The following is a 13,583-nucleotide window of genomic DNA, read 5'->3' on the forward strand; positions in this document are numbered from 1 at the left end:
AATCTGAATATTGACTAAATATTTTTTAAAATGTATTTTATTGAAGTACAGTTGATTTACAACGTTGTTATTTTCTGCTGTACAGCAAAGTGATTCAATTATACATATATTCTTTTTCATATTCTTTTCCATTATTGACTAAATATTTTGATGATATTAAAGATTAAAATTCTTTTCAGATTTTTATACATAACAATGGTGCTGTGTATTTTTTAGAGTCCTTATCATTTAGAATTACATACTGAACTATGAAAAGGGTGGGGGAAGTAGGTGTAATATAGATGAAACAAGATTGGTCATGTATTGATAATTACTGAAGTTGAGCAACAGGTAACTATTTATTTACTTTTATTGAAGTATAGTTAATTTACAATGTTGTGTTAATTTCAGGTATACAGCAAAGTGATTCAGTTATACGTACATACATACATATATATATATATATATATTTTTTTTTAGATTCTTTTCCCTTATATGTTATTACAAAATATTGAGCAGAGTTTCCTGTGGTATACAGTACGTCCTGCTGGTTATCTCTTTTATATATAGTAGTGTGTATATGTTAATCCCAAACTTAATTTATGCCTCACCCCCTTCCCCTTTGGTAACCATAAGTTTGTTTTCTATGTCTGTGGATCTATTTCTGTTCTGTATATAATTTCATTTGTATCATTTTTCTTTTAGATTCCACACATAAGTGATATCATATGATATTGGTCTTTCTCTAACTTTAAATGCATCTATTTTTCTATTTTTAAAATTTTCAAAATAAATTTTTAGGGCATTATGACTAGACTAGACATAGAATGAAACAAGAAAAGTCTATAACATTTCACAAGTGGCAAATGCACAACAGAGCTTAAAGGAGTATATTTTTGTTAAGTTTTAACTTTAATATACTTTAAGTCCTTTAAAACACCTATGGCTGTAACCAAAGATGTTAAACATCACAGTTATGCACTCCTTCTGAACTTAAAGAATTCCTGAGGTATGTAATCACCATAATATTAAACATTAGCAACTAAAAGTAAAGTCTGTACTAAGCCTGTACAGTAAAATGCCTTAAAAATAAAAGTGATAAGGTTCTATAAATTAAACTTCAAGTTCTTAAGAACATGTCATACACTGCTTAACTCTATTTCTTACCAATTCTGTAACAAATTAACCTTGAAAACAAGCCTCTCTAAAATTAATGTACAGCTCTAGAAGCAAAGTTCAAACTGTATTTTTAAAGGAACTAGTCCAGACTAGTTTCCTGCCAGAGAAATTAAGATTAAACAATTACTTACATGGAAAGCAAACTGCCCCGAGAAATCATACATGCCACAGGAATGCATCAAACTGAGTGTATTTCGAACTGCTTCAGGACTCAGTACTCTTTCCCCAGTAATTGGGCAGAAGCCACCATTAGCCAGTGTTGCCGCCATCACACTAGCTGATTCACATGTTACTTCAATGGAGCATAGCTAAAAGGAAGGAAAAACTAAATTCTGAAAATTTAGGCTCACAGTATTTTTAGTAGTACAGTTGACCTCTAAGATAATCTGTGTCATCTGGTATTTCATACAGATCTGAAATATTTCTTCCAAAGGGATAACCTGATGACACAGAAAGATTTAAATGTGAACAATGTTCTAGCCCCTTTAAGGTTTATCCTAATTTGCCCAGTTATTCAGTCTTTTAATGGCAGACCTAAGATAGGAAGAGCCAGCTCCTAAGCACTAAGATTTGTAATTGCCTCATGTGATATTCATATTTGCTTAAATAGTAATGCTTTCTGTAGGATACACAAACATAATTATTTTTAACTCAACAGGGAAAAAAGAGCCGAGATTTTTAAAATAAAGCAACATTCATCAGTATTATGATAGTTAGCATCTACATGAGAAACTGCTACTTTAAGAAAAAATTTACTGACATCTTGCCTGTACCAAAACTCAGCATCCCCATATGGCAACATGCAAAGGACTAGAGGAAAAAAATCTAAGACAGTTCTAGGCTACATGCCCTGTGTGCCTAAAACCAAAATGTTACATTTTAAACCATTTATTAACATTCAAATAGTTATTTGATACTGACTATGGGTGCTAGATATACTATAATGAATGAAAAAAGCGAAGTCCAGGTACACTGTAGGGTGAAATTTTTGCATTTCAATAGAATCAAAATAATGGAAATAGTTTACCACACCAAACCCAAATTTACCTATAATACTAAAACAATAAATAAATGCTCTATTTTACTTTTCACTAACAGTAACCAAAACTGAGAGGAAAGTGGAAGAGAAGGAGAAGGTAGGAAGTAGGAAGAAAAAGATATGACAGTTCTCAACTTATAATTTTCCTTTCTCATACCAAGATCTTTAAGAGGCACAAAGGGGTTTGGAAATAGCAGTAAGGAAACTAACTAACCGCAGTGAATTTGAAAACTGATTAGAAGCCACTTTTTGACTGACTTCCATTTTTGCCTATTTATGTTAAAACCCCTTCCCTATTTCTTCAAAAATACAGAACCTACTTATTATACGGACCCACATAGCAAAGACATAGTACAGGTGATTTAATTATGAAAGGCTTTCTAAAAGAAGACTTAAACTCCAATTGGACTTAAAGACCAATTCCTACTTTATAATTAGTATTAATGGAAATTTTGTTTGTCATAAGGTGATACACTTTCAATTTGACAAATCGCAATTTAAGAGTACTCTCCTGGTAGCCTGACAGATGTTCAGTTAGATGCAGCCTTTCTCCAAAAGAGCAAGTAAGTTTTCTATGGCTGTCTCTTGATTTTTGCCCTGAAGTATAGAAATTTCACAATAGATTAGTAGCACGTAAGCTATGACAGCCAAAGTTAAATACATGTACCAAAGGAAAAGAAACATTAACGTATGGAAGAAATCCATATAGGCTAGGGAAAAAACAAGGGACACTGGATAAAAAGTAAATATGACACTGTATTTCATATAACATTTTATAGTTTCAAAGGAATTTCACATACATCTCATGTACTTGTCCAATGTAATGCAGGAAGTTAGGTCAAGCATATGCTACAGATAATGAAACCAGGGTTCAGTATTTGAAACTAAGTCACTTGGCTAAAACTAGCCAGGTTAGACTGATTTTCTATTGATAGTCTGGATTCCCAATTCATAGTTCTTCACAATGGGCAAGTGACAAACTGTGACCTGGACTTCCATCAAAATCTACTCGTTACCAGCTTTCCTTATATATTCTTTACGATTACTAAAAGGTTACCTTAAAAAGTAAAGGCAGGCAATGTAAAGTAAAACAGAAATTAACAGTAATTAATTTGTTACTACGTAGCTTCACATTACAAACTCATCAGAAGCATCAATGGCATTAAATCTGTAAGAATGAATTGAACTGAAAATATGGGGGGAAGAGAGGGATGTCCAGGAAGGCTATCTTGAGTTCTATACCACAGAAGATTATGTAAATGGACACCTCCCCCATGAATATGGAAAGCTACTCTAACTTATTGGAAAATCCATTATGTGACATTGTAGAAACGAACTAAACAAACTGAGAAAATGCCACCTTAGAATGTTGAATATGAACCTGCTGATATAGAAACAAGTAACTCCTTCAAACAAAATTTTAAAACTAAGAAAACAGAGCTTGGTTTATAATAAAGAGAAGCCAATTGCTGGAGCTGTACATTATTTTTCATACTTCTTAAATATAATATTTTTATAGAAAAAAACATTTCCCTGTTACATTCTGAGACATCACTTTTTAGGAGATACAGACACGAGACTGCCTTTAACAAGGACATTTTTTCGAAAGTCAATGGGAAATGTTATTTTCTCTCTGCCTAAAGCCAAGATTTCAGAGACATCTATATTCTGCAAAATGTGACACACCCATTTATGTACATAATTCATACGGTTAAAATAAATTACCTGGAAATAGAAGTCTAATATACCAACCATGTCTGTACCTTCTGGAAAACACTGAAAAAATAGAAAGGCAATTAAAAATATAGGCACATGGGAAAAAAAAATGCACACAAGTAAAAGATACATGGAGATTAAATTTAAAATATACACGTTTCATTCTAATTGAGAACAAAATAGCACACAACCTATAAAAGGGTGCAAATATGAAATAATGAAGAACAATAAATCAAAATTACATGACATAATTATCTAGATTTCTAGATACTAGTTTAACTGGCAATGATAAACTGATTCATAATTCATGAACCAAGTTACTAGACCAGCCACTTAAAATTTAAGCCCACGTGCCTTAAAATTTAAAAATCAAGTGTAACCAGCAATAGTCAAGCGTTATGCTTTTGAAAAATGGGCCAATCCTTACGCAAAATTTGCATTACTATAACTAGTCAAATATTTCAATATTACCAAATACAAATTGCTTGAATATTAACACTTTGATAGTATTAACTCAAGAGTGTTTTGCAAAAACCTCTGCACCATAGTCATAGATAGCTGCTTAAAAGCTATTGTTGAGTTTTATTATACTTCATGTATTTTAATAAAATTTTTTATTTAATAAGTAAAAGAATAATTTGAAATAGAAACAGAATTTAAAAACCTTTTTTTCTTTTAAGTAATATCCTATTGCAAAATTTCGATCTCCACTTTCTCTTTCAGACTGAAACCTAAAAGAAAAAAAACATTTGCTCCATTTATTTACTTTCTGTAAAAGCATGATTGTTCTGTAGGTTAATTTGTATAGCAAAGTGCAGTATAAAGAACACTGACCTAAGAGTCAAGGCTGCTGGGTTCCAGTCCCAGTTCTGTCAACAGGTTAGCTATGTGGCCTTGGGCAAGTCATTTAAGTAACAATTCTTTCTGCCTTAATTTTCTCAGCTGTAAAAGGACTGAAATGAACTAGGTCCTTTCTAGTCTTCATATATTGTGAATAAAGAAGCTAATTTTTAAATTATCAAATATTCAACTGTTAAAATTTACTATTAATTACAGACTCTTCTGACTCCCCCCCAAAGTACACTAAATAGTCAATTCCAACTGAGAGAATCTATGGAAATTTCACTGAGAGAGAGAGAGACATGAAATGGACCTTACAGCATTTGCTGGATTAATAAATTTCTGGGGGAAGCCGAGGAAGTGGCAAATATTATACAGCATGAACAAAGTTATAAAAGACAGAACTTCATTAAAGCATGGCAAATATTCTAATGTATCTCGGAAAACAGTTTCATGGAGAAGAGTAGAGAAATACCAAACCAACAAAGGAGACTAGGACCAAATTATCAAGACTGATAAATGCTAAAAAATGTAATGGCTACTGATTACCTACAAAATGAAAGCTTGAAGGCTTTCAAACAAGTTACCTTATCAGATCTACATTTTAGAAGGATAACTCTGACATCAGTTTGGGAAAAGGGAAAAAGAAAGGATCAATGATATTATTAGAAGACTACTGTAATGAGAGCTATAGGAAGCCTTAACTTAGGTAGTGATGATAGGAATGGAAGGAGAGGTATGATCAAACATGAGAGCAGTGGACAAGTCTTCTGACCTAACAGGAAAGAGGAGAAACGGGGTAAAGTTTGGTACAAAGTCTAGATTTCTAACGTAGTCTACAGAAAGGATGGCAATATCAACTGACATTGGGATCCTTAGGGCAACGAGCAGTTTAGTAAGGAAGAGAATGAGTTTTGATTTAGACAGATTTTATCTGTGGTACATTTGAGAGCTCAACCTGTAAGAGTTCAGAAGGGGGACTTCCCTGGTGGCACAGTGGTTAAGAATCCACCTACCAATGCAGGGGACGTGGGTTTGAGCCCTGGTCCAGGAAGATCCCACATGCCGCAGAGCAACCAAGCCCATGCGCCACAATTACTGAGGCTGTGCTCTAGGGCCCGCGAGCCACAACTACTGAAGCCCACGTGCCTAGAGCCCGTGCTCCACAACAAGAGAAGCCACCACAGTGAGAAGCCTACGCACTGGAACAAAGAGTAGGCCCTGCTCACCGCAACTAGAGAAAGCCTGCGCGCAGCAACAAAGACCCAACACAGCCAAAAATAAATAAATTTTAAAAAAAGAGTTCAGAAGTCTGCTGCTAAAAGAGGAACTGTGCGTGACACTCTTTTTATTACTGATCAAGGGTGGACAGCTCTTTCTAACTGCACATTTTAATATTTCTATGGTCGGGAAAAAAATGTTGGATATGGAAAAGTTCTTGGAAATGAACTTGTCAACTTGTCATACTTAAAAAAAAATCAATATAGTATATAGATAAAGTACTAACAATTCAGCAATGATCACAGTGCCTACCACATAGTTCTGTTCATCAAACATTGTGTTCAGTACTTACTATCCAATAGATAACAGGAATACAGAAATGAATTGGAAGATACTCTATCCAGGTCTTAAGGAAGTCAGAGTCTAATGGTGATGACGAGGCAAAAATAGACATAGAATCACAGAATAAGTTCAATAAAATATGGTAATAGAGCACAGAAGGAAGGTGAGATGAGATTCATAAAAAACTTCCTGGAAAAGATCCTTAAGCTGATGAATAAAAGCTGGTAAGGCAGACGTGAAATACAAAGCATCACCTAGTTTAGGAGTGGAAGGAGAGGTATGATCATGCCTCATCACATTTCCTTGTGATTAGATAAAGCTTAAGCATCCCCAAACTGCTTAAGGTTTATCTAATCACAAGGAAACAATCAGACCTATTCAAAATAAGGAATATCTACTACAGCCCATGGGCCTGATGTGGCCCATGCTTTTATAAATAAAGTTTTTTGGAACACAGCCTCATAGTGTTATTGCTTGCTTTCCTACTGAAACAGTGGAATTGAATAGTTGCAACAGAGACCATATGGCCCCCAAGTACAAAATATTTACTATCTGGTCCTTCACAGAAAAAGTTAATTCCTGTTCTATAAGACAAATGGTTGGTACTCTTTGAAAAAAGCCAGTTAGTAAAATTTTAAAAAGCGTCTAGGGTAGGGGGACTGTTCTACTTTAAAAAGACAAAAAAAACATAACAAAAGTTATGCATGACACTGATTTGTTCCTGAAAAAAATAAAGGCCATAAAAGGCATTAACAGGACAGTTGAGGACATTTATCTATTGATTAATATCGTATTTTAAAATTAAGTTAATGTTCTTAATAAATGTGTTGCTGGCATTGTGATTATAAAGGAGAATGTGCTTATTCTTAGCATACACATGCTGAGTATTTAAGGGTGAAGTAGCATGAGGTCTACAACTTAATTTCACACAGTTCTGGAAAAAAAAACCCACATACATTTATATTTACACATATGTACATGTATATGTATGTAGAGATACACACTTATTTTAAACTGTCCATCTAAAGAGAGAGACAGGTTGAGAAAAAGCAAATGAGACACAATATTAATCAGAAAATATAAGTGAAAGATATCAGATTTTCATATTTTGTCTTTCAACTTTTCTGTAGTTTTGCAAATTTCAAAATAAAAAGTCGGGGTAAAAATCAAGTTAGCCAGGCACAGAGAGATTATGAGAGGTAAGACAGTATTTATAGACAAAGAGAAAATTGAGAAAATGCCAGTCACTTAAGGTAAACTTAGGGTCTCTTCTAATTCTATGATTTCCCACAAGAAGTTTATCAAAACTAGTTAAAGCATTTTAAGTGTCCTCCCTCAGGTAATTTAGAAATCATACATTTCTCTCTAATGACCAAATTCTAATTATTTATTCACTGAAGTATACATACATGGAGTCACAAAACAGTATTTAAAATAAAATTCTATAATCTAGATTTTTAAAATTAATTTCAAGAGATCTGACCTATCATAAAAACCTAAATCATAAATCAGACTCACGTTGCATTACTGAATCCAACATACTCATTACCAGCCATCTTATTCAAAAATTGCATTACCTATAAACCAAAATTAGAAAGTATTTTTAGTAATCAAAGAACAAATATAAAGAATGTAGCATGAAAACTGAATTCTATATTGTACTTACATAGTCAAATTTTTCAGCATTATTCACTCCTTGCTGCAAAGAAATGAGACATAAATATGTTAATATAGGGCCCCACCCCAGTTAAGCTTTAAGTGAATATAATATCAAAATTCCAAACTGCTATCATTATAATTAATATACTGCACATTAGTACTTTTAAATCTAGGAAATACTTCTAAGGTAATTCAATATTTACATAAGCTTTTTTATATGTTCTTACATTAACACCCATATGTTGAGAATGGATCTGAATTACAAAGGGAATGCTTTATTTTAAGTATAACTTTTCCCAACCCAAAGTTACAGAAAAGTTTAAATATAAGCTCCTCAAACCCCCTTATCCTTCATAACACCACATAATCTGCTACAATGTATGTTATTTATTTAATTTCACATTTTAAAAAAACTTAAAATAAAGTTTTACCCTTAGCAAAGAATTAGGTATATATAAATTATGGTTTTCAATTAAGAACAATCTACTTATATTTCTAAAATAAACTTAAACCAGTATTAGAGTTAGAAAATGAGTTATGTTGCAAAGCTATCTTTTACAATTCTAGTATATGTAAACATTCTGGATACATTTTACTAATGTAGAGAAAGCTCTACCTTTAATATCTCACTTGTTACAACAATACTTGAACTAAAAAAATTATATTTCATAGTCTAAAAAAATTAGCTACTTTTGTATTTAGCATTATGCCAATTCAGAGTATGGAAGATGTATTGTTTCATCACTTCTATTTCTGACATGTTAGCTACTGCAAATGTCAATAGGAAAAACCTATGTAATGTAGATCAGTTCAAGTAGCCAAATGGTTTCATTTTACCTCGGCGAAGTTTACAAAGCAGTAAGTTGTAGATCTGAAATCAAACGTATTAATTGGTGATATGCACCCAAAAGAAACAATACATCTCTAATTTTTAAAACAAGTTTAAAATGAAGTAATTTGACAACTAAAATTGTAAAAACGAAAATTTTTAACTTTACCCTCAAAAACCCAAAACAATACACTTTAAAATTTTATTTGGTGGTGGGGGGACTTGTACCAGAGTATTATTTAATTGAATAAAGCCAGGTTCATTATCCACTTTACAAGTGGATTAGGATGTGGCTGATAATCTGTGAAACCCTACAAATCAACTTATTTGAGAAAGAATGTGCAATGACATACACAATCAGTAGCTGGAAAGAACACCACACTATTTCATCAAAATCAGGCATTAACAAAGTTTAAACAAGTTAAGAATAATTTAGCTACAACCATATAGTAATCACTATCTATGTATTTTCTCTAAAGCGTCCTTTGACATATTTTTAAGTTTTCTTTCTTTATAATACACCAGAAATCAAAATGTAGAAATGTAACTCCAAAGCTGTTCAATGAAAAATAATTAAAAGAAGAAATTACCAACTTCATTGAACTGTTGCAGTTGTCAAAATATTCCATAGATCCTAATGCTGTAAAATATGTAACAACATTTAAACCACAAAAACCTTTTTAACCTTTGAAAAAGCACAAAAAAACAACTCTTTTGGAAAAGGATGTCAGCATTTGCATTGGGATGTCACATGGATAATTACTGGTTATACAATTAATCAATGTAAAATAAACAAGTTATATTTGAACTTTCATTCTCTGACCTAAACTGTACCCTATAAAACTAATACAAATTTTCTTTGTTTAGCTGTCATGTTTCATTTTTAAAAAACGAAAAACTGTCTCAACTCTTGACTATGGTCACTTTCTTGGTCTACTTTGCAGCATACTAAATTAAAGTACAATTAGATTTTACTTCTATGCTATTTTAAAGAAACAACTGGTATTTATCAATGTCTATCATTATATAACATTTTGGGTAAGCTACCTGAAATGTCCTGGCAGATTATGTAAATAGACAAAATAAAATATTTGAATGACTGTGTTGACTCAAGAAAGTCTCTACTCAAAACTTCCCAATTTAAATGTAAAAGTACTTGATTAATGTTTCTTCTTATTATCTACCTAGAAAGAGCATTTAATTGAAGTCAATAAAATATATTCCCCCCTGTAATCTCTTGGAAAGATTTCAGGTACCCCAGGGATATGTGGGATTTAGTAATCATTATCAGATGTCACATCATTTTAATTTTGAAAAATTTATATTATAAAGTTTATGTGCAAAGATGTTAGAAAAAAACACACATACACATACCAAATAACCTAGAGTAAATGCCCCCAGCCCCTGCACCGCCCTGCCAAAGCAAAAACACAAACTGTTAAAAAAAAAATCATTTCTCCAGTAGAGAGGTACAGAGGGGTGAAGGAACAGATGTTATGAAAACTGAAGCCAGGAATGGGTAGATGGGGGATGGTTATACTTTTCTGTTTATTTTGTGCATGTTTGAAATTTTTCATACAAAATTAAAGGAAAAATGTTTATTTGCTAATAATTTTGCACAGTAATTACAAAACTGTTCCTTTAGAATATTTTCTTTTTTTGAAATAGTAAATGATTTTTAATTAGTTCATGTACCAGTGGATATTTTCTATTGCTAGAATAGAAGTATAAATTCTCTTACTATTCTAAATTTTTACAGATGTACAAGTTGAGAAATCCTGCTAATAGATGAGTAGATGGAAATAGGAAAGACTTTGTTATGGCAATGTACACAATCCTTTACACATTTATCTCATTACATACAAAGGTCACATAGTAAAATATACCCTCAAAAACTACACTTAATGCTCTCATTAACTAACAACTTGATCAGATCCTCTTTCCATTTTGTTGAAACCAAAAATCTGGAAACAACCTGGTATATAAGATTTGTTCCCAGTCACTACAGTGATTACAGTGATTCACATCCTCAATACCATGACCACAATATTTCAAAATGTTCTCTTTTGATGGTGCCCAAGACGTTTTTACAACCTGAAGCAGTGCACCACAGTAAAATTTAGGACACGAGAAGTATATACCTTTTGGAAAATGGGAGGAAACCTAGACCAAAGGCAGGTTAATTTTAAGAAAGGCACCTATGGAAACAGATTTAGAAACTGATAGTCTTAAAACTATCAATGCCTCTTTATCTCTTGGAAAAATATTCCCATGCCCAGGGATATGTTTATTTCAGTTTTAAGTCACTGCACAAGTATTATTAGATATCACATTATTTTAATCTTAAAATTACAGTAATTTATATTAAGTATGGTAGGAAAACTTAAAGATAAACTGGACAAAATACAGTTACCAAAATTTCTAACCCATTTATTACCACATGACTTTTAAAAAGCAAACCATGTGGTTTGTTTGAAAAGGTCAGTAATCAGACCTTGAGATTAGAAAATTATACAAATTTATTTTTCTATAAACATATCTATCAAGTTAAAGAATTTACATTCCTTTGAGGAAAACTTTTATGAATGAAAATTTGACAAAGAAGCACTGAGTTTTAACACTGGCTATTAAACGAATTAGTAAGTATACTGGAGTAGTTTTATAACCTGTTTATACAATATACTCATGAACTGAATTATGTATTACACATCACAACACAGGTGAAAATATCACTATTAACAGGGACATGTGCCAATAAATGTAATATTAATATGACTCATTTAAAGTCAATGCATTAATCACAGTTATTTTGTAAGTAAATCACTTGATTCCATTCATAAAGTATGGAGGTGTAGAAGCAAATTGAAAATTAGAAATCATAGAGGAAAAAGGCATAGAAGAAAGAGGCAAAAAGAGGTAACTAAAAATGATTTTACAAAACATTTGGTTTAATCTCTCCAAAGAAAATGCTTTAAAGCTAAATAATACGTGAGAATTAATATAAATATTACAGGTGAAAAATAATGTTCTAAATCTAGTATTTTCATAGATTAGCCCTAAAAATAAAGTAACAAAAAAGGGAATTCTGTTGACAAATTATCCGCCTTTTATTTGAGGGAAAAAACCCTCAAGCACATCAACTGATATAATCATGAAGAACTGATATAATCATAATAAGCAAATATAATCCTTTCTTATGAATGTTACCAAGTTCAAGGCATCATCCATTGCTCCCCAGAGCCACAAACTGCCTTAAAAATGTGGCTTATAAGCATGTGTAACAGGTGATTGCTAACATGACCAAACTGAACATTACACACATATTAACTAAATTTGTCTTGATTTTTTAATGGAGCATGATTATTATTTTAAAAAAAGAGAGGAAAAAAACCTCCAATATTTTAAATTCAAAAATACTTCTGATTAAAAAAAAACAATCAAGTTCTTCAAATGACAAAAACCAGAAACTACCACGAGAATAGAGACACAAACATAGAAGACAATGTGACTTTATCTTTAAAATTAAAAAGCAGGGCTCCCCTGGTGGCGCAGTGGTTGAGAGTCCACCTGCCGATGGGGGGGACACAGGTTCGTGCCCTGGTCTGGGAAGATCCCATATGCCGCAGAGCGGCTGGGCCCGTGAGCCATGGCCACTGAGCCTGCGTGTCCGGAGCCTGTGCTCTGCAACGGGAGAGGCCACAACAGTGAGAGGCCCACGTACGGCAAAAAAAAAAAAAAAAATTAAAAAGCAGAAGTGTGACAATTATATGTTGTCCTCATTTTTCCACTCTAGCCCTCAAGTTATCAGAAGATCTTAACTTTTAAACTGAAACTAGGTGAGATTAAAAAATTATGTAAGGATGCTGCTATTTCATCCAGAGTAACTGTGCTTTCAAATTTATTTTTACTCTTTCCTTTAAATCAAGCAACCAGATTACCATCATCAAATAAAATCAACTGCATCAAAAAGTATTCCTTTAAGTTTAGCAGCTACCACAGAGAAAGAGACAGGAAAAAACCTTCATGGTTTTTTAAATTATGTGCCTTTTAAGTACAAAAATGACATTTGTTTTTATGAAGGCATTTACCTATATAGTGTTTAAAATTTTAAATATTGGAGTTTTCCTACAAGTTTAGTAGTTAAGAATTTATGCAACAGGTTCCTTCTGTCCAAATTCTCCTTTTTTACACAATCTGCTAATCCTTTTGAACATTTGCTCTGCCTCTTCCCCCATTTTCCTGAGGACCACCACCAATCCTACAAAGGAAAAATATCAATACTACAAAATTATGAAATAAAGTCTTACTAAAGATTCTAGTAATTTGTGGGGGGGGGGGGAGGGGGAATAACATGAGGGGAATGTTTTAATAGCACCATAATAAATTTCTGAAGTTTGAAAGAAAAATATAGCCTTAAGGTCATCAGCTAAAAGCTAAAAAACAGAATTCAAATCTAATAGCCATGGTAAAATGGCCACATTTTGGGTACTCAAAGCACAACCTCCTTGAGAAGAAGCCTAGTTCCTTATGGATAGCAAGCACTGACTAATGTCCAAAGAATGACTGTATACACTCACTGAAAATTAGATTGACTTTTAATCCAATAACTGGTATCTTCTGTAAAAGTTAAATTAGGAAAATAAAATTCTGCCTTTTGGACAATATAACTATGCTAGGTAAAGACAAAATGTCATCAAGAGAAATAGCAAACATCTACATTAAAAATGGTAGAGTGAATTTGAATGAATAGCAAACAGAAAATTGGGAGACTTAGCTCAA

The 13,583-nt window shown here is 32.5% G+C and overlaps 1 protein-coding gene across 3 annotated transcripts in view; it reads right to left on the reverse strand.

Annotated features, from left to right (window-relative positions):
* The window catches only part of GLS (glutaminase), a 76,037-nt gene that overhangs the window by 36,061 nt on the left and 26,393 nt on the right, over nt 1-13,583 (reverse strand). For 2 of the 3 annotated variants that reach the window (XM_060302132.1, XM_060302134.2), the window contains exons 9-13: nt 7,983-8,015; nt 7,835-7,893; nt 4,578-4,644; nt 3,923-3,973; nt 1,290-1,466 (exon numbers count right to left, since the gene is read on the reverse strand). In XM_060302132.1, the coding sequence (XP_060158115.1) occupies nt 1,290-1,466; nt 3,923-3,973; nt 4,578-4,644; nt 7,835-7,893; nt 7,983-8,015 (387 nt within the window). Of the gene's footprint in view, nt 1-1,289; nt 1,467-3,922; nt 3,974-4,577; nt 4,645-7,834; nt 7,894-7,982; nt 8,016-8,812; nt 8,833-13,583 lie in introns of those variants that run through there. The other variant, XM_060302131.1, reaches the window with a different exon arrangement.

The sequence above is a fragment of the Globicephala melas genome, chromosome 7 (genome assembly GCF_963455315.2).
Source record: "Globicephala melas chromosome 7, mGloMel1.2, whole genome shotgun sequence".
In the NCBI taxonomy this organism is placed as follows: domain Eukaryota; kingdom Metazoa; phylum Chordata; class Mammalia; order Artiodactyla; family Delphinidae; genus Globicephala; species Globicephala melas.